At 36.2% G+C, this 22,273-nt stretch overlaps 2 protein-coding genes and 2 pseudogenes across 2 annotated transcripts; 2 read left to right on the top strand and 2 right to left on the bottom strand.

Annotated features, from left to right (window-relative positions):
* Window positions 1-3,547: 3,547 nt before the first annotated feature.
* Window positions 3,548-5,337, top strand: LOC132612008 (uncharacterized acetyltransferase At3g50280-like; annotated as a pseudogene).
* Window positions 5,338-10,267: 4,930 nt separating this feature from the next.
* On the top strand, window positions 10,268-12,364 carry LOC132612019 (protein ENHANCED PSEUDOMONAS SUSCEPTIBILITY 1-like). Its single transcript, XM_060326369.1, has 2 exons — window positions 10,268-11,167; window positions 11,859-12,364. The coding sequence occupies exons 1-2, from the start codon at window positions 10,288-10,290 to the stop codon at window positions 12,305-12,307; spliced, it is 1,329 nt and encodes a 442-aa protein (XP_060182352.1). The 5' UTR covers window positions 10,268-10,287; the 3' UTR covers window positions 12,308-12,364.
* Window positions 12,365-16,505: 4,141 nt separating this feature from the next.
* On the bottom strand, window positions 16,506-17,642 carry LOC132612228 (uncharacterized). The gene has a single exon (XM_060326542.1). It carries the CDS (start codon window positions 17,640-17,642, stop codon window positions 16,506-16,508), a length of 1,137 nt encoding a protein of 378 aa, XP_060182525.1.
* A 2,334-nt stretch (window positions 17,643-19,976) lies between these two features.
* LOC132612229 (uncharacterized acetyltransferase At3g50280-like) lies at window positions 19,977-21,908 on the bottom strand (annotated as a pseudogene).
* Window positions 21,909-22,273: the final 365 nt, after the last annotated feature.

The following is a 22,273-nucleotide window of genomic DNA, read 5'->3' on the forward strand; positions in this document are numbered from 1 at the left end:
ACAGCATCACCAACACCATCACCATCACCAACAGCATTAACATTAACATCACCACCACCAACTCCATCACCACCACTATCAACAACACCAGCCCTTATGATGGTTGTGGCTCCAGCCAATTCTTATTTTATCTGGTCAATCAATTCATCATGCACAGATTCCCTATGCCCTAAACTAACAAGGCATGGAATCTGCACCTCTCATTTTGTCGGGATAAGCCTTGAATGTACAACCTACAACAAACAAACAGATATATTCAACCAATAAGTGTGTAATCTGTTGGAACAACCCCCACATATGTTTCAACAACCTTCTAGGTTGTTGCAGCATATTCTTTAGCTGTTGGAAAAACCAAAACAGCAGTTGCAGCTTCCTCTGCAACTGTTCTGATATTTTCAACAGATTGTGAAACTGTTGCAACAACTGAGCAAGTTGTTCCAACATCTTAGGAGTTGTTGCCACATATTCTGAGGTTGTTGCAGTAGATAAATGTATTTGTTGCAACAAGTAGTTACTTGTTATAAAACTATTCAGGGATATTTTCCAACAGATTCTGACTTACTACTTCCTTGGGGGGGGGGGGGGGGGGTTAAAAGGATCAAGATTCATTTTTTTGTTGTCTGTTTTTGGTAGTCAACCATCTGAGGATCCTTGGAAAATAAACTTCTTCCGAGTAGTCCCTGACTTGACTCCGTAGGTGAGGAATGACTTCAAATGCCCAAGCCTAGAAAAAATTATGCCACCAAAAATCAGAATAATCAATGAAGGAAAAGAATTAAAAAGATAAAACATTGAAGAAAGAAAGTTTACCATGAAGGCCCAAGGGAAGCCATAGATGTTGGAAGTCTTCACATTAGGGTTCAAAGCTTTGCACAAATATTCAACAATCAACTTAAAACTTTTATGACCCTATGGATAGTTATTGAATGCCTCATGATCCTCCGACAGTTTAATCAAACCAAGTTGTATATTATTCTTTACATCCCTTGCCCAAAGAATAGAATTCACAAACCAAACTAAGCACAATGACTCCTTGTGCTTTCTTGACATAGTTTCTGACTTCAAGTTTGCTAGCAAATCCGCAGCCTTGTAGCTCTTTCCACAAACATCCACTAAATCCAAATCATCACCAAACTTGGATTTTTCTTTCTTGGCTTCCTTGGATGACTTGGGTGTCTTGGCTCCCTTCTTTAATGTAACTGTAGGAAGAGGCTGAGAAGGAGCATGACACCTCAGTCCGGTGATTATGGCAAACTCCTTGATGCCAAAACAAACTGGCATGCCGTAGTAGTTTATCCATATCTCATCAGTTTTGCTGCAAATAATTCTTCGTTTGAGAAGACCATACACAATGGTCATTTGAAACCTTGCATTGTTGTCCTTAGGCAAATCTAGATACATGTCAAAACATGTGGCCCTGAAGAAATCCTCTAAGTCCTCCTCATGAAGTATCTTCCTAAAGTAATCAAAGGGCTTGCCCATTACTGATTTTACAACAAGATCACCATTCAAATCACCTAGTTTATCCATCGGCATCTGCACACGGAACTTCTCAATACTGAAAGTTTTGACAACTTCATCAGTGGAAGGTCTGTCAATATCAGTCCCAATAGAAGAATCAACAGCCCCGGTCGCCGACCTTTCAAAAGATGCAATTTTATCCTCTTCATTGTCATCATTATTTACATCATGTTCTTCTTCTTCTTCTTCTTCTTCTTCTTCTTCTTCTTCTTCTTCTTCTTCTTCTTCTTCTTCTTCTTCTTCTTCTTTATTTTCATCATTGTTTTCTTCTTCTTCTTATTCTTCTTCTTCTTCTTCTTCTTCTTCTTCTTCTTCTTCTTCTTCTTCTTCTTTATCTTGTTCATCTACTTGATATTGTTTACTTTCTTGGCCAAAAACTCCTACTTGAGAGGTTTCCTGTTCAGCAGTTTGTTCAGAAAGAATATTTGCCTGTTCAGCAAGATCATCTAATGATGCCCCCTTAGCTCTTTTACTAACTGTAGATGATTCCTCCCTTTTTCTTTTTCGTGAAGACATTTTATCTGCACACAGGAGATAAGCAAAAACACTTTCAATTGATTTGTGCACCATTTAAAGTAAATAAATAATGAATTTTTACAACAGCTGAAGCATATGTTGCAACAAGTGTGTAATATATTGGAACAACTCCATCATATGTTCCAACAACTTCATAGGTTGTTGCAACAGATTATACATCTATTTGAAAATATCAATACAGTTGCTGCAGCTTCCTCAGCAACTGTATTGATTAATTCCAGCAGATGGATAATCTGTTGTAACAACTGGTAAAGTTGTTGGAACATATGATTGAGTTGTTCAGACAGACTAATCTGTTGGAAACCATCAGAACAGTTGCTGCAGCTTCCTCAGCAACTGTTTTAACAATTTTCAATAGATTTAAAATCTGTTGCAACAACATATTCACTTGCTGCAACAACCTCAGCAACTGGTTGGAATTTTTACTAACAGATTAGAAATCTGTTGCAACAGATTACTCAGCTATTGGGTAAAAATAAAAAAAAATGCCAAGGCCCTTTTTCCTAAGCCTTACAAGGACAACAATAGGACAACAACATCTATTTCACTATCAGGGTGCAATATCAGTGTATTACAAACACACAACAGTAAAAAATTGAACAAAATACACAGCATTGCATAGACACCCTGCCCATGTTCTTCCTCATCTTCTTTAACCAAAATTAGTCATTTTCAGTACTTTTATTTCAAAACCCTAACTTTTGAACCAGAAAAAACATTTGTTTCAATACAAACACACAACCATCACAAGTTAAACAAAATAAACCAACCTCAACTGTCAAACAAGTGCTGAAGTTGCTGCAACAACTTACTCAGTTGTTGGAAAAAATCAAAAAAAAAAATCAAACCCTTTTTTCGAAACCCCAAGGAGAACAAGAACACAAACAGTACAAAAAATCATAATTTCACAACCACATACATTATTTAACAACACAGAAACCCCAACAAGTAGAACAAATTGAGCAAATACGGGTATTGTCAACCCCAACAACTCGAACAAATACAGCAAATAAGCGTTTCACAAGTATTGAACAACAAAATAAACAACATTGCAGACAAACCCATGTTATTCTTCTTCTTCTCTGACCAAAATCATCATTTTCTCACTTTGATTTCAAAACCCTAACTTTAAAAGAAGAAAAAGTAGAGCGATTTTACCTGAGAGAAATGGAGAGCAGCAGTTCGTATGAGAGTCGACTTTTGAAGAGGTTGAAGACGGTTTCAAGAAGCACATTTAGCAATTAAAAGTCACCTTCACTTAAATTTTCGGACTAACAATATTTTTTATCGTGCAATCAAATACTTAAATATATGTAACATTCCCTTAGTGAAATTTTTGAACACGAGCCTTTACTAAGAAATTTATGATGAAAAAACAGAATAAAAGACCATATCTCATTTTCTCCTTCCTTTGCTGATATAGAAGAGAGAGCACACTTTCCAAGTCATACAAGATTACTTAAAGAACCATTCATAACAAGTCCTGAAATTCTTTATATTGGTATCTTCCACTCCACTCTCAGAAGTCCTTCTTCTTCCTCAGAGCAATAATTTCCTAAGAGATGGAAGAAATTCAAGTCATCTCCACACGTTTAGTTGGTGCAACATCAAATAATGAATCAATCTCAGACAACAACACCCCAAAATTTTCTAAAATTGAAATGACACCATGGGATTTACAATTCCTCCTTCTTGACACTATCCAAAAAGGTCTCCTTTTCCACAAACCAAAAGAAAATAATACATCATTCATTGATCACTTGAAAACATCTCTTTCTCGCACTTTACACTTTTTTCCTCCGTTAGTTGGCCCTTTTTCAACCGTTAAAAACGACTGCGATGACACAGTTTCTTTCTTCATAAACTGTAACAACGCAGGCGCGGAATTCACCCATGTAGTTAGTCCAAAATTAACTGTATCTGCAAATCTTGATTCTAAACACGTACCGAAAATTGTTCACTCTCTTTTTCCATCGAACAATACTCATAACTTCGAATGTGTTACTAAGCCTTTATTTGGTGTTCAAATAACTGAACTTGTTGATGGATATTCTATTGGATGTACTATGAGTCATAGCTTAGGTGATGGTACTTGTTTTTGGCATTTCTTGAATACTTGGTCTGAAATATCTCGTGGGTACGAAGTTATTTCCCAAAGTCCAGTTTTAGAACGTTATTTTCCCGAGAAAATGGATGTTCCAATTCATCTTCCCTTGAAGCTGGATGATGAAAAATTGTTTGAAAAATTTGAAGTTCCACCTTTGATGGAAAGGATTTTTCATCTTAGTAAGGAAAGTATAGGTAGGCTCAAGGGTAAAGCCAATTCTGAAATGGATGATAAATCTATTTCTTCTTTGCAAGAATACTTGGCTCATCTGTGGCGCTCTGTTACTCGATTGTCGTAAGCTCGATGCTGAGCAAGAAGTCGTCATCAGTGTTATCGTAGGTGAGTACACTTTTATTTACTTAATTATACGTTTTTAACATGCCTCTTATGAGCACTCTTAACAATTATATTCGAACTCACGAGTTATGACGTCTATTTATTGGATCAGGTTCATAGCATTTTTGTGATTCTTCAGTTATTGGTATATTTTAAGTTTAGTGCTTGTGATATTTGGCTAAATGTAACTTTTAATTACTTGAAATGAACACTTTAAAAACCCTTTACTTATGAATACTTGCATATTATCAGAATTATTAACCGTTACACAGATAATTATGTTAAACATGTATTGTTACTTTATAATTGAGAGCAATATACTTTAAAATCATACAAATTGAGACATAAGGCTATACTTAATTATGTTTTCAACAGGTGCGAGATCATGGCTACATCCTCCTCTTCCAGAAGGGTACTTTGGGAATGCAGTTTATATCAAGCAAGTAGAGACAAGTGTAGGGGAGCTACTAACAAATGGACTACGATGGGCTGCAATGCAAATGAACAAGGTAGTTAGTTCACAGAACTCTGAAGAAGTGGTGAAAATGTATAAAAGTTGGGCTGAAAATCCAATTTTATTTACAAAGGGCTCAGGATTGTTGGGGAATACTAACTTGGGGATTAGTAGTTCGCCAAGGTATAATATTTATGGTACTGATTTTGGTTGGGGAAAACCAGTTGCTGTGAGGAGTGGGATGGCAAATAAAAGTGATGGCAAAATTACTTTATTTCCTGGTATAGAAGAAGGGAGTGTAGATATTGAAGTCTGCCTTTTGCCGGAGACTTTGCCAGCAATGGAGAATGATCAAGAATTCATGGAAGTTGTAACTAATTAATGTAACACTATTTCCTTTTTAGTTAGTCTCAGAAAAATGATGTCTTTCTATATTTAGTAATAATTAAATTTTAAATTTTTCATTTTATCCTTAATGAGATAATTTATAATCACAAAAAATTCTACGACTTATTTTAGATTGTAAGCTTCACATAATTGGGACAGAGAAATATTAAGGATCATTTATGGTTGTATTTCTTTGGAACAAGTATTCATCCCTATAGATGTCAAATAAAGCTTCATTGCTCATTGATCGAGTCAAATAGGCCCATAGTTTGTCTCAGTACAAGAAATCACATTTATGTTACTATAAAAGTTTCTCGGTAAAAATAAAATGAAAAATCTAAAGTTGTATTATTCCAAGTATAAGATATTTCATTCTTTTTTAAGTGAATTAACAAGAAAATATATCATATAATTAAGTTGAAAAGGAGGGAGAAACTAAAGCAGAAAATGTGCAGTGATAACAAAAGTGTGCCTCCATAGATTGACATCCGATCCAACCAAGTAATAAGCAATCATTCAAAAGCAACCCAAATATTTCTTAATAAATCGACAGCTAATTGTTCGACGTTAATTTTAGGCTAATCTCCGACTTCAGTCAATCCCTTCCACTACTAAAAAAGCAACAATTTTCAACCTCATGAATTTGATATTTTCAAAAAAAAAATTAATTTTGTTTTATAGGATTTCGACTTCACGAGATCGGTTAGCTAACGGGAAAATATAATTTAGACCTCATGAGGTCGAAATTATTTTTTGTACAAACAATAAATGGAAAAAAAATATTTATACAAAATTTAATTATATAAATATAAAATAATTAATTAAAAAAATATTCGACGTCAAACATGAATCAAAATTTTGACCTCTTGAGGTAAAAAGTTTTAAGTCAAAATATAGATCCAGATCGGGAATTGCCCTTTTTTTCCTCTTCTTCCTCTCTTTCTCTCTTTCCTCTCCCCCAAAATTCCCACCCCACACCACCGCATCTCCGGCCAGCCCTTACCACCTGCATTCCCCAACTCGACGTCGCCGCCTCATTACACCACCAGACCACCACCAGTCGCCGCCGTCTGCATAGTGAGGTAAGTGATTTTTTTTTTGTTTTGTTTTCAATCTCATTTTATCATTATTAGTTGCATTACTTTGTACAATTGTAGTTTAATTAGTAAAATTGTTAACTTTATTTATTGTTCAATATTTGTTTTAGGGTTTAGGATGTTAACTGTATTTTGGGGTTTTGAATTATTGAAATTGAATGTTGTTGTTGTTGTATTGAAATTGAAATTCCAATTAATTTGGTCTAAAGATTGCATTTGTGTTTGATGTTGATTGTTTTCTTGTTATTCTTGGTGAAATTATTGGTTTCTTCAACTTTTTGAGATACCCATTTGGTTTTCCAAACATAAAATGTGAGTTCAAGTGTGTTATCCAATTGACCAAATTAATTGTATTGAAATTTAAATTCCAATAAAATAAAATAAGATTATTATTAATTAAGTTAGTGTTAACTTTTGTTGTAAGTGTAGAATTATTTTTCAATAGGGTTTAACAATTTAAAATTTTGTGCTATTCGTGTGGATGGAATCTCGTAGTTGGATGTACGATAGAACTAATATTGCTCGATTTGTGTTGAGGGATGAATTTGTAGCCGGTGTTTATGGTTTTGTTGACTATGCAATGACACTTGAGGATTTTACAGTTCATGGTGTGGTTAGGATGTCCTTGTGCTAAATGTGAATATATGAATTATGAGAAACCTAGAGATTGTTAGGCTTCATCTATTTGAAAAAGGTTTTAAAAGTGAATATACAGTGTGGACTAGTCATAGAGAAATTGATAGCAGTTTTAGTAGATTTCAGAACTTTGTTGTTGGTGAAAGTAGTGGGGGCGTAGAATCTAATGTCCAAAATTCTAGAATGCACGACATGGTTCAGGATGCTTATGGCATACATTCCGTCCTTCCGCTATGGGTTATCAACCGACCCTGAGTACCGAAATGGGTTCTTTACAAGAAAGAATTACTTCTACCAAAGAAGGGTCCATAACCTCTATTCAAGCAGTTTATGTACCCGCAGACGATTTGACTGACCCTGCCCCTGCTACGACATTTGCACATTTAGATGCTACTACCGTACTATCAAGAGGATTGGCTGCCAAAGGTATTTATCCAGCAGTAGATCCTTTAGATTCAACTGAAATTCGGTGGCCATGTTGAAGAACCTCCCAATGAAGAAGCCAGACGTTTTTTTTTTTGAAAAGTTAAATCAAGCTAGTCGGCTGTTGCAACTAAATGTGATAGGAAAGAATGCTAGAGCCTCGAACAAGGGTGGATCGCTACACACTAGTGGAGCTACGAGCCAAGTGACCAGTAAGGAGGAAGCTGGTATGTCTCCTTAAATCATACTTTAAATATACTCAATTTATTTACTTTATTTGACAATTACTCAAATAATTTGTTTGCAAGAGCTCGAGAGGGGGCTGAATATTACCTCAAGACAAGGCGTTCAATATCACTCACACAAAGAAAAACAAAAGCGCTGATGGTCAAGAGGAATGGGTTGACTTAGCCAACCTGGGTAAGTCGCTAATCAAACAATAATAATTACTTTCTTTTTCTAAATATATCTACTAACATTGTTTCTTTTATACTTAGCGGAGTTTCATGCCACGCTAGCTAGCCGACATGCCAGTAACCCCAGAGCTAATAGAGCAGAAGTGGATAGAGAGTGTTGGTGGTCCGACAAGGTATGGGACTGCTTATGGCATGGCGAATCAAGCATTTCGTCGCTTCCCGCCTGGCCCTTCAAGGCGTAGGTAGTTCTAGTGATGCGGATGCTATGGATCCTACCTAGCCATGAAGGAGCAGGTTGCTCAACTAACAAACTCACTAAATGCCGCAGAGGCCAGGGAAAGGAGGAGGGACAACTGAGAGGTCGCGTATGAAGGCCCAATTAGATAGCTTACTTAATTCAGGGGCGTTTTCGATTCCCCGTGTCCCAGGGATGCTCGTAGGTCACAATCCCAGCCTTCACAAGGTGGACGACTTAGGTCACGTGCTCACGTAGATCATACTACTCTTGTTGATGAGTCTAGTGAGGAGGATACAGATCATGTCTCTAACACACAACGCCATCCTTGATTCATATAGTTTGTAATCTAACTTTTATATCTTTTGTTAGATATGTAAGAATTGTATAAGTTTATGATGTTTGATGACGTTTGAAGTTGTAGACTATCTTAAGTGTTTTGTAAGTATTTGCATGTAGTTTTCATTCGAATTTGAACTAGTTTGAAGTTGAATATGATGTGTTGTTGATTATAGAATGTATAGTGTAGTGTATGTTTGATTTTGTGAGATTGTTGGCAGCTATTTGGGCTGGTTGTTGAGTATTTTTGCTATTGTGTTTTGTTTGGCAGGTATTTCTAGAAAAAAAAATCCCATAATTTCGACCTCATGACGTCGTAAATTAGCCCAGAAATTGTTATTTTTCGACCTTATGAGGTCAAAATTCTGCCCGGAAAATGGTATTTCAACCTCATGAAGTAAAAAAATAGCAATGTGGTTGCCAGATTTCGACCTCATGCGGTCAAACTTTGGCCCAGAAAATTGATTTTCAAACTCATGAGGTCGAAATCTGGCAAACATGTTTGCCTAGATTTCGACCTCATGTAGTCGAAATAATTAAAAAAAAAATTAATCTTATTCGACCTCGTGAGGTCAAAATTTTAATATTTTAATTTGTGTGGTAAAATATAATTTCAACCAAGGGTTGAGGTCGAAATTTCCAATTTTCGACCTCACGAGGTCTAAAATGGGGTTGAAAATTCCTATCTTTTCAGTAGTGTTCGTGCTTTAAACCAATTAATCGATCGATCAAGAGGCTATCTCCACGACCTAATGAATATTTTTCAAATTGGACTCATTTCAAGCAGTCTCATGTCATTGTAAGTCATTTTAATCAAAGAACTAAAAGAATTATTATACATTATCAATGCACCCCAAAAATGAAACTCTGTAAAATGGGTTTCTCTTTTGAATTAGGACCAAGTTAGTTGTCAAAATTTGAAAAACAAATATAACTACTCCTATAAAGAAGGAATTCAATTTTGACATAAAATCTTGTGCCACGGAGTGAATCTTAATCTGCCGTGTAGCGACAAGCCAACAGCCCACCCTCCAAAATGAATTCATAAATAAGTAAATAAAATAAAGAGGACAGCTTGGGAGAAATGATAGTACAAACGTAAAAGTAAGTTTCCTATTCCAATTGCACGTGAACTAAATTCAGTTCTTGCACCCTTGGCCCTTGCATAGTGGCAGTTTACTGTCTAACTTTCGAATATTTCCCTCAGACTTAAGAGTTCCGGACATGATACGTTCAAATTAATTTCTTTATAACAACGTCATTTATTTGGATATTTATTTAGCTGCTTTAGCTAGATATAATTATAGAGAACATATAATGAAAGTCGGCTCAAATAAAACTTGATGTAATAGTGAAATATTGTTATAGAAGTTGACTGTTATAGTCAGATCCACTGTTATGGGCATAATGAGATATACCTAACCTCTTTATCTTTAATTTAAATACTCTTTAAATATAATCAAAAGATTTATACTCTATTTGTCCCAAAAAAATTGTTCTCCTTTTCTTTTTAGTCCGTTCCAAAAAGATTGTCCTCTTTTTATATTTAGAAACAATTTAACTTTATGAGATGATTTACAACCACCCAAATATCTAAGACTCATTTTGGATCACACATTTCAAAAGTTTTTCTTTATTTTTTAAATTTTATGTCAAATCAAAAGAGGACAATCTTTTTGGGACGGAGGGAGTAATAAGAAACGTTTCTCTTTAATGACATGCTTGTTATCTTCTAATAGTTCTTTCGAATGACAAATCTCTTCCATTTCACTTCCAAAACTCCTTCTCCTTGCTCACAGATGGAAGAAATTAACATCATCTCCACCTGTTTAGTTGGAGCAACACCAATTGAATCAATTTCAGACAACAACACCCCTAAAGTTTCTAAAATTGATATGACACCATGGGATTTACAATTCCTCCTCCTTGACACTATCCAAAAAGGTCTCCTTTTTCACAAACCAACAGAAAATAATACATCATTCATTGACCACTTGAAAACATCTCTTTCTCGCACTTTGCACTTTTTTCCTCCTTTAGCCGGCCGTTTCTCCGCCTTTAAAAACGCTGACGATGACACAATTTCTTTCTTCATAAACTGTAACAACAACGGCGTGGAATTCACCCACGCCGTTGGTCCAAAATTAACTGTTTCTACAATTCTTGATTCTACACACGTACCACTTATTGTTCACCATCTTTTTCCACTCAATAATGTTCGTAATTTCGAATGTGTTACTAAGCCTTTATTTGGTGTACAAGTAACAGAACTTGTTGATGGTTATTTTATTGGGTGCAGTATGAGTCATAGCTTAGGAGATGGGGATTGTTTTTGGCATTTCTTGAACTCTTGGTCCGAAATTTCTCGTGCGTACGAAGTTATTTCAAAGTTCCCGGTTTTAGAACGTTATTTTCCCGAGAAAATGGATATTCCAATTCATCTTCCCCTAAAGCTGGATGATGAAAAATTGTTTCAAGTAATTGAAACTCCACCTTTGATGGAGAGAATATTTCATCTTAGTAAAGAAAGTATAGCTAAACTCAAAGCAAAAGCAAATACTGAAATGGGTGTTAAGTCCATTTCTTCCTTGCAAGCTTACTTGGCTCATCTATGGCGCTCTCTTACTCGTTGTCGTAATATTGATGCTGAGAAAGAAGTCGTCATCAACCTGGTCATAGGTGATTACACTTTTAATTATTTAATTATATTTTCAACGTATTCTGTCTTTTTTCACGTGTCTGTGAGATTCAAAATCACCATCTATTTATTCTGATACCATAATAATTTGTGTGACCATCACATTTAAAAATTTAAATTGTTAAAGAATAAATATACTTCTAATTATTTCATTATGTCTTTTACACGTCGTATCACGTGCGTGCAGGTTTGACTTTTTTTTTCTAAGTACATGCAAGTTCTTTTTAATAATTGGTGGAGTTAGACTTAAGTCTTAGGATATTTGTCCCTTGTGAGACCATATCGAATAGTATGATCATATCATCTTAAAGTTTAAACTATTAGAGATAATATTTGATTGGATATAGTCTTAGAGAGAGAAATACTTTTGAACCTTATGGTCTATAATAAGCAAGGCCGGACACCATAACATATTTATGTCACTATACATCATCAAATTGAAGTAAACTAAGAAGTTTAAATTATTTCTATGGGTCACGGGTTCGAGCTGTGAAAGCAGTCACTAATGCTTGTATTAAGGTAGACCGTATACATCACACCCCTTGTGATGCGGCCCTTCCCGGTGCACCAGATTGCCCTTATTATAATTGTCTGCCATTCTTCCCCGGTGAGACAAAAAAGAAAATAATATTGCATAAATTGCGAAGGAGTACTTAATTATGTCTACAATAGGTGCAAGACCAAGGCTAAATCCTCCTCTCCCAGAAGAGTATTTTGGAAATGCAGCTCATATCAAGCAAGTCAAGACAACTGCAGGGGAGCTACTCAAAAATGGACTAGGATGGGCTGCAATGCAAATGAACAAGGCAGTTAGCTCACAAAACTCTGAAGAAGTGATGAAATTCTATAATTGGTGGGCAGAAAATCCAGTTTTATTCTCTAAGGGCTCAGTATTTAGATTTGGCATTAGTAGTTCTCCAAGGTATAATATTTATGGTACTGATTTTGGATGGGGAAAACCAATTGCTGTGAGAAGTGGGATGGCAATGAAAAATAATGGGAAGGTTACTTTATTTCCTGGTGCAAAAGAAGGAAGTGTAGATATTGAAGTCTGCCTTTCACCAGAGACTTTGCAAGCCATGGAAAATGATCAAGAATTCATGGATGTTGTAACTAATTAAGACTTGAGACTTCTTTAGTTATCAGGATCATTTTTCTGTGTTGTATTGCATTGGTTAATCAGGAATAAGTATTTTTTTAATATACTTAGGTGGACTCTAAGGGTGTTTTAATGTGTTTTCCAGAGAAACTTGGAACTTCAAATTTTTCAAACAATTTTTCATCATCCAGCTTTACGGAAGGTGAATTCAAAGATTCATTTTCTCGGGAAAATAACGTTCTAAAACTGGGAACTTGGAAATAACTTCACACCCACGAGAATTTGAGACCAAGAATTGAAAAAATGCCAAAAAGAAGTCCCATCTACTAAGCTATGATTCAAAGAAGTCCCATCTACTAAGCTATGATTAATAAGAATACAAAACAATTCTGCTACTAATTCACCGTTAATTACATTCGAGTGAGTATTTTGAGTTTTTATTATTGGTATATGTTCGGGACCCATAAGGTTGTGAAATGTTTGAGACAATTGTTAACAGATGAATTTTGACTTGAAATTGATAAAGAAATGAAAATAATGAGATGAATGTAGAGAGAATTTTCATTTCATTGATTGGAAAAAGAAAAATATCTGGAATGTTCCGTCTGTCTTTACAAATGATGTGGGCCGTGGGTTTATTTTGACCCGAAAAACTTACTCAGTCCAACTAACAAAGACTGACCCAATAAGTATATACAATGATAAATATAATACAAGTCAGCCCAGAATGACTAGGCCCAAATATCTAATGTGTAACTGAATTCTAACAATATCTAACTATGTGATTGAACTCTAACCCCCCCCCCCCCCCCCCGCGCGCAAGTTGGAGGGTGGTGGCCCCCAACTTGGCAAGATGTAGATGATGAGCAGCACCAGGCAAGCTTTTGGTAAGCACATCAGCAAGTTGAGTGGAGGTTGATGTGTGATGCAGAGAGATCAATCCATCAGTGAGCTTGTGTCTAGCAAAGTGACAATCCAATTCGATGTGCTTAGTACGCTCATGAAATACCGGATTCTTGGCAATGTGAATAGCCGCCTGGTTGTCACAAAACACAGCAATAGGACAAGTAACAGGAAAGCCAAAATCAGATAACAGCCTTGCCAACCATGTGAGTTCAACCACAGCTCTGCTCAATGATCTATACTCAGCTTCAGCTGAGGTTAAAGATACCACAGGTTGCTTTTTCGATTTCCAACATATCAAACTACCACCAAGAATTATACAAAACCCAGTCACAGACCTTCTGCTACCAGGACAGCTCCCTCCCCCCCCTCCCCCCCCCCCCCCCCCCCCCCACCCCAGAGTCACTATCACAAAACACTTGAAGAGACATATCACAGTCATTAGTGAAAAACAGTCCATGATCAGAGGTCCCTCTGAGGTATCTCAGTAAATGAAGAGCAGCTTTCATGTGGGGAATACAAGGGAGTTGCATAAACTGACTCAGGTGTTGGACAATAAAAAACAAGTCTAGTCGAGTGTGGGTAAGAAAATTCAACTTGCCCACTAGACTTCTCTAAACTTCAGGGTTGGGTAAAGGAGTACCAACCCCAGCTTTAAGTTTTTCATGTAACTCTAAGGGGCAGACTATAGGCGAAGAGACATCAGAGTGGAACTCCTTAAGCAGATCAAGCACAAATTTTCTCTGATGAAGCAGAACCCCAGATGGAGTATATAATACTTCTATACCAAGGAAGTAATTAAGCAGACCCACGTTCTTAATTTTGAACTGGTCATGGAGGAATGATTTGAGGGCAGAAATCTCACCAGAATCAGTACCAATCAAGACAATGTCATCCACATAAACACCCAAGATTACTAATGAGTCCCCAGATCCTCTTGTGAATAATAAGTAATCATTAAGTGAGTGGGAGTAACCCCTAGTTTGAAGAGCCTGAGACAGCTTGGCATACCATTGCCTTGATGCCTGTCTCAGCCCATAAAGGGATTTTTGAAGCTTGCAAACTAAAAGAGCAGAGGAAGAGGTAGAATCAAGAAATGAGAGACCAGGAGGGAGTTTCATAAACACCTCTTCATCCAAATCACCATGTAGAAAGGCATTATTGACATCCAACTGATAAAGGGGCCATTGTTGCTTTACAGCAACAACAAGAGTTTTAATGGTGGACATTTTGACAACAGGAGAGAAGGTCTCATGGAAATCAATCCCCTCAACCCGAGTGTCCCCCCTAACTACCAACCTAGCTTTATATCTTTCAATACTCACATCAACTTTATACTTAACCTTATACACCCATTTGCACCTAATAGGCTTCTTACCATGAGGCAGTTCCACTATATCCTAGGTAGAGTTGGCCTCTAAGGCTTCAAACTCCTTTCTCATGGCATCCTGCCACTCAGGAACAACAACAGCTCGAGAATAAATGAAAGGTTCAAGAACAGGTGACTGACTGGGGATAGGAGAGGAAACAGCAGCACTGGGATTTGAATTGGAGTTAGAGGTCTGACAAACATAGCCCTGTAGGTAAGCAGGTCGATGCTTAGTTTTGGTGGAGACTCTAGGTGCAATGGGTGGAACATGAGGAGAAGAAGGGGTTGGGTCAGGAGGTGAAGACTGTACTGGTGAGGAAGGAGAAGAAGGTGCAGAAATAGGAGGACAAGAGGAGTGGAAGAATGTAGGAAATGGAGTAGGATCATCAAAAAGGCTGGAGGAGGAAATGTGGAAGGAGATGATGAACCAGTTGGAGAAGTACTATATGGAAATACGTGTTCATGAAAGATGACATCCCTGGATATAAAACAGGATTTAGTGAGGAGATTATAGAGCTTAAAACCCTTCTTGGCAAAAGGGTAGCCTATAAAAATGCAGGAAGTAGCTTTATGGTGAAATTTATCTTGATGTGGTTTAGGAACAGTAGAATAGCACAAACATCCAAAAGCCTTAAGATGATCATAGGATGGGGATGTGCCATATAGAAGTTCAAAATGGGTCTTATTGTTAAGTAGAGGAGAAGGGAATCTATTAATGAGGTATGTGGCTGTAAGAATACAATCCCCCCAGAATTTAAGGGGAAGATGAGATTGAAATAGTAGAGCTCTGGCAGTATCCAATAGGTGCCTATGCTTCCTCTCCACAACCCCATTTTGTTGAGGTATGTGTGGGCAGGAAGTTTGGTGGATAATGCCATGATCAGAGAAGAACTGAGATCCAGAAGTGCTGGAACCTAACTCCAGAGCATTGTCACTTCTAACTATCTGAACCTTGGTGTGAAACTGAGTGGATATCATACTGAGAAAAGCCTTAAGGATGGTAAAAGCATTGCCTTTGGCTTCTAATAAGTGTGTCCAGGTGGCTCTAGTGTGGTCATCAACAATTGTAAGAAAATATCTGGACCCATCATAAGTGGAAGTGTTATATGGATGCCAGGTATCAATGTGTATAAGCTGAAAAGGTGCAATGCTCTTAATAGAGCTATCAAGAAAAAGACAACCTAGACTGTTTGGCTAGAGGACCAATGGGACAGTCAAAGGACTGCTTAGGAGGGAACTGGGATCCAATGGGTGAAATAGATTTCATTTTAGAGAAAGGTAAATGACCAAGTCTATAATGCCAAACAACATTAGTCTTATTCATATTTACATTGGCAATTACATCAGTAGCATGGGAATCAGTACAAACATTTGCATGCATACTAGGAACATTAAGAACAAAACCAGGAATTGTAGAAAGACCGTCTTCAAAAAAAGAAACAGATGAAGTATTTACAGAGGAAGACTCATATGCTAATGCAGCAGGAAGATGGCATAGCTTGTACAAGCCACTGTCAGCCCTACCAAGTACCACTGGCTTCTTCAGAGAAGGGCCCTGTAAAGTACATGCAGTATTGGTAAAGTTAACAGAATGACCAGGTTTGACAACAAGTCGATACACAGATATAAGGTTGTGCTTGAAACTAGGAATGTAGAGGACATTATGAAGCACAAGGTCAGGAAACAGAGTTAAGGATCCAACATTTGTAACCTTAACTTTGTATCCATTTAGAAGGGACACTAAGTATGGCACAAGTAGAGTTTGTAAGTTAAAAAGCAAAGATTTATCAGATGTCATGTAATCAGAGGCACCAGAATCTATGATCCATATAGTATTTTCTATCTTGGTAAGTAAACAAGTTCTGAACCTATCCTTATCAGACAGCAACTTACCAGCAAAATTTGCAGATCCTAGGAAATTGGAAGGTGAAAAATTTGAGATGTGAGTCTACTGCTGCAGGGACAGTAGCTGAGAATGTTGTTCCTGGGTGAGACCAGGCAATACAGGAGCCTGGTTTGATCCTCCAAGACCAGCAGAACAACCAGATCCCCCAGAATTATCATGAGAAGTGTCAAGTTCAACATGAGCAGCTGACTTTCTAGGACCATTGGTCTTAGTGAATTCGAAATTAGGAGGGAAACCATGAAGCCTATAGCACTTATCAATGCTATGTCCAGGCCTCTTGTAGTACTTGCATATGAGAGAGGATTTCTGAGAGTCAAAGTTTACTTTGGAAGGGAAATGTGGCCTGGATGGTCCAGGGTAAGAGGATGATGAACCAGGGTAATTTGTAAAGGTAGGTGTACCAGCATGGAAAGAAGCAGAACTTGATGAAAACTGAGAAGTACTAGATATGTGTCTCTGCTTCTCATCAGCCAGAAGGATGCTGTATACAGTACTTACAGTTGGAAGAGGTTTCATCATTAGTATGTTGCTCCTAACTTGAATGTATGTGTCATTAAGACCCATGAGGAATTGGTAAACCTTTTGTTCATCATCACTCTTCTTGCTACCCCCACAAGAACAGTGACTGATGGAAATAGAACCAATCTCATCCCATAGCTGTTTGATTTTATTGAAGTAGGATGCTATGTCTAAAGGACCCTGGGAAATGTGGGATAATTCCTTCTTAAGTTCAAAAACTCTACCGCCATTTGCTTGACCATATTTTTCCTCTAGTTCACCCCAAATATCTTTAGCCAATTCTGAGTATTCTACACTACGGGCTATGTCCTTCTGAAGAAAATTTATTAGCCACGAGACCACTAAGTCATTGCAACGTTGCCACTGTCTTGCCAAGGGTGAAGTCTCAGGTGGTCTATCAGAGATATTCTTGATAAAGTCAAGCTTATTGCGTACAAACAAGGCAACTAAGATGGTTCTTCGCCAATTACTATACCCATTGCCATCGAAGGGAACTGGTACTAAAGATGAACCTAACACATCAGAGGGGTGAACATATAGGGGATGACAGGGATGCGTATAATCATCGGGGTGAAAGGAAGTACGAGAAACAGGTGTAGAATCAGATAAAGGCATGGAGGAAACCCTGCTAGTAGCAAGAGGCTCGGTGTCGTTTGTCATAATAGTCAAAACAAGGAATCAACAAATTGCACACCGCAAATATCTAAAAACCAACAACTATCCACGAATCGAAAGCTATTCACCAATCAAGTAATCAGTAGCAAGACAAACAAAGTGTGAGTCGAGAAATTTATCCGATTGAAAGCTGAACCAAACAAAAACCTAACCTCGAGAACAGATTCGAAATACGAAACCACCGATCGAAGGGCAATGCACCAGTACTAACTCTCAAATTTGGAGATTTGACCGATTTTGAGCATGACCAATCTCAAAATTTGCGGAAAACAACCAAATAGAATCCAAAATTACCAAACTTTCACAGAAAAAATCACAAAAAAATGATCGAGGGTAATATCGCACCACTCATAATCACTAGATCTATCAAGATCTAGGCTCTGATACCATGTTAACAGACGAATTTCGACTTGAAATTGATAAAGAAATGAAAATAATGAGATGAATGTAGAGAGAGAATTTTCACTTCATTGATTGGAAAAAGAAAAATATCTGAAATGTTCCGTCTGTCTTTACAAATGATATGGGCCGTGTATTTATTTTGACCCGGAAAACTTACTCAGTCCAACTAACAAAGACTGGCCCAATAAGTATATACAATGATAAATATAATACAAGTCAGCCCAGAATGACTAGGCCCAAATATCTAATGTGTAACTGAATTCTAACAATATCTAACTATGTGATTGAACTCTAACAACAATCTCATGATGAAACATTTCTATGATTCTACCTCTTAGTAATATTTCCTTTGGATCTCCAATTTTAATCCTGCCACAACAACTACTAATTTTTTTTTCTTTCCTATCCATATGTTGTGACAGTTGAAATGGACGTTGTCTGGTAGTAGTTTGTTAGCTTAATGGACAAGGGTAACATTTGTTGTCTGGAGCACGTGTTAACAGTATACACAACATTGAAAGAAACAGAAAATTGTTTCTAACATGGAAAACAAAATGACAGTTGAATTTGAATCAGAAGAAAAATTGGCACTGTAATTACCAATTACATATTAATGTCTTCATGGCTTTGAAATTGCAATAGATTTGGACCAAAGGATTTATTGCTGACTTTGCTGGATCAAAGAAAAGTCATATTAAATTGATTTGGGTGATAAGATTTGACCCGGTCTGAAGATATAGAAACTTCACCGAATAAATATCTGGGAAAAGTATGCTCTATGTCTATTTTTTGAAAATATTTATGCCACGTAACCCATACTTTGTGTATAAACACCCGATTAGCTCATATTTGTGTATAAACACCTTTATACACTATTATACACAGAGTCAAATTCAAGATTTCAAGAGGATGGGTGCACCATTACTTAAAGTTTATAGTGAAAAGGGAAACCTGCTTTAAATATTATAAAAGAAAAGAAGAAGCAATAGTCAAGTTCAATCCCGAGACCTTAAGGAAGTAATCCCAACACTTAAACAGTGCTCCACTCAATCTCTTTTGACCATGGGTTTCTTCAGATAATAATACATATATTTTAAGAATTTTACACATAATATATCGAGTTTTGTCGGACAACCATGAGTTCACATGACCCATATTTTTATACATAAAACCGCCCTGATTATACACTTTATACAAAGTTGATACATTATGTATAATGTTGTATATATTTTATATTGGACTACGAGGCATAAATATTTTTAAAAGCTGTATATTTTCGAAAATATCTCTTCTTTGTAATTACAAGTGGCAGGACTATTTTAAAAGTAAAAATTAAGTAGATTGCTAACTGCTAACCTATAAAAGCAAAATCAATAAATAGGTAAATATGTGCATGCCTTTAATCCAATCCTCACATTCACCCCCCCCCCCCCGCGGGACTCATTACAGACCCAATCAATGAGCAATGAAGCTCTATTTATGTTTATATCTTTAGGGATGAATACTTATCTTTTTTATTTTTAATACAAGAGTATTTAGTACTGATTAACCAAAGCAAATAAGAGCAATACAACACAGAAAATAGCCTGTTTGTCATGCTTTTAAAAAGCCAAAAGTGTTTATTTTCTAAAAAGGTATCTATTTATAAAGTTGAGGTATTAGGTCAAACTTTTAGGAAAAAATAAGTACTTTTGAAGCTGCATAAAGTAACTTTTTCATAGAAACTTGAAACCTTAACCAAACACAAACTGATATTCTAATATTGTCAATAGCTATGTTGCTCCGGCTCTCCAAAAATGTTGTTGCATCGGTGTCGGGTTCTCCAAAAAATGCACTTCTTTTAGAGAATCTCATACGCACCTATCAATATTTTTGAAGAGTCCAAGCAGCATAGGTCAAAAAGGTTGTTCAAATTGATAAGTCAAACAAAAACTGTTATTTCCAAAATACTTTTTCAAAACACACTTCTAATAAAAAGTACATCTAAAAAATAAACAGATTTTGAAAATTTGATCAAACAGACCGGAAGTCTTAAGTCTTAGTTACAGCTTCCATAAATTCTTGATCATTCTCCATTGCTTGTAAAGTCTCTGGCAAAATGCAGACTTCAATATCTACACTCCCTTCTTCTATACCTGGAAACAAAGTAATTTTCCCATCACTTTTATTTCCCATCCCACTCCTCACTGCAACTGGTTTTCCCCAACCAAAATCAGTACCATAAATATTATATCTTGGTGAACTGCTTATGCTTAATTTACTCCCCACAAATACTGAGTTCTTAGTGAATAAAATTGGATTTTCAACCCACCCTTTGTACATTTTCACCACTTCTTCAGAGTTCTGTGAGCTAACTATCTTGTTCATTTGCATTGCAGCCCATCCTTGTCCATTTTCCAGTAGCTCCCCTGCAGTTGTCTTGACTTGCTTGGCATGAATTGCATTTCCAAAATAGCCTTCCGGAAGAGGAGGATTTAGCCTTGATCTCGCACCTATTGAGGACATAATTAAGTATTCTTTCTGTCTCAATTTATACGATACTATTTCTTTTTTTAGTGAGAAGTGAATTCAAGATTTAAAGTTTATTGGTTCCTACAGTGAATTTAAGTTAATACAACAATAATAATTGCATTCATAGTCAAAATTTTAATAAATTATACTCCCTCCGTCTAGTTTTACTTGTCACATATTGACTTGACAGACCTATTAAGGAGTCAAAAATAGAATGAAAAGTTTACCATATTATTCCTGATTATTGTTAATTATCTAATGATTGAAATCAATTAAAACTTTAAAAAAATGTGCATCCAACTAATTAAGTAATGGGCTTCAACAATTCCCATATTTCCTATAAAAAGTTAGTTTTGGAGGCAAAATTTTTATATTAAGCCAAGTTTGACTAATATCATTCTAAAGTGTTGGAAAAAGGAATTGAAAATTTTCACTTATTAATATTAAGGGTAAAATAGAAAAAAATTGATAAATTATCTCTTGATTTTCTAAAATGAACAAGTAAAATTGAATAACTATGTTTAATATAATAGAAAAGTAAACTGGACAGTTGGAGTATATGTGATCTGCACAAAAGTTACTGGTTCAATGAACCCGAATTTCAGGAAAAAAGAAACAACTGAAAAAAAGAATAAGGCATACGTGATGAGATCGTTTAAAACATAATTAAACAACTAAAAATGCACTCACCTATGATAAGGTTAATGATGACTTCTTCCTTAGCATCAAGATTACGACAACGAGTAACAGAGAGCCATAGATGAGCCAAGTAAGCTTGTTAAGAAGAAATCGATTTAACACCCATTTCATAATTTGCTTTTGCTTTGAGTTTAGCTATACTTTCTTTACTAAGATGAAAAATCCTCTCCATCAAAGTTGGAACTTCAAATACTTCAAACAATTTTTCATCACCTAGCTTTAAGGGAAGATGAATTGGAAGATTCATTTTATCGGGAAAATAACGTTGTAAAACTGGGAACTTGGAAATAACTTCGTACCCACGAGATATTTCAGACCAAGAATTGATGAAATGCCAAAAACAAGTACCATCTGCTAAGCTATGACTCATACTGCACCCGATAAAGTAACCATCAACAAGTTCTGCTACTTGTACACCAAATAAAGGCTTAGTAACGCATTCGAAATTACGAACCTTATTGAGTGGAAAAGATGGTGAACAATAAGTGGTACGTGTGTAGAATCAAGAATTGTAGAAACAGTTAATTTTGGACTAACTGCGTGGGTGAATTCCCAAACTGTGTCATCGTTGGCGTTTTTAACGGTGGAGAAACGGCCAGATAACGGAGGAAAAAAGTTTAAAGTGAGAGAAAGGGATTTTTTTTAAATGTTCAATGAATGATGATTTGGGAATAATTTCTTCTTTTGGTTTGTAGAAAAGGAGACCTTTTTGGATAGTGTCAAGAAGGAGTAATCGTAAATCCCATGGTGTCATTTCAATTTTAGAAACTTTTGGGGTGTTATTGTATGAAATTTGATAGACTATGAAATAGTCTACGTAAATATTAGGATAATCTTTTCATAATTAACAAATGTATATTAAGCATACATTAGGCATGATCTCTTCCTTATGTATAGTAATTAGGTCCTATTATTTAGCCTAGTATTATGCTAATAGTTAGATACCTACTTTGTATTTAATGACTTTCATACATCCATACATATCACGGATTGATTTCCTACAT

Source organism: Lycium barbarum, chromosome 9 (genome assembly GCF_019175385.1).
Source record: "Lycium barbarum isolate Lr01 chromosome 9, ASM1917538v2, whole genome shotgun sequence".
Classification (NCBI taxonomy): domain Eukaryota; kingdom Viridiplantae; phylum Streptophyta; class Magnoliopsida; order Solanales; family Solanaceae; genus Lycium; species Lycium barbarum.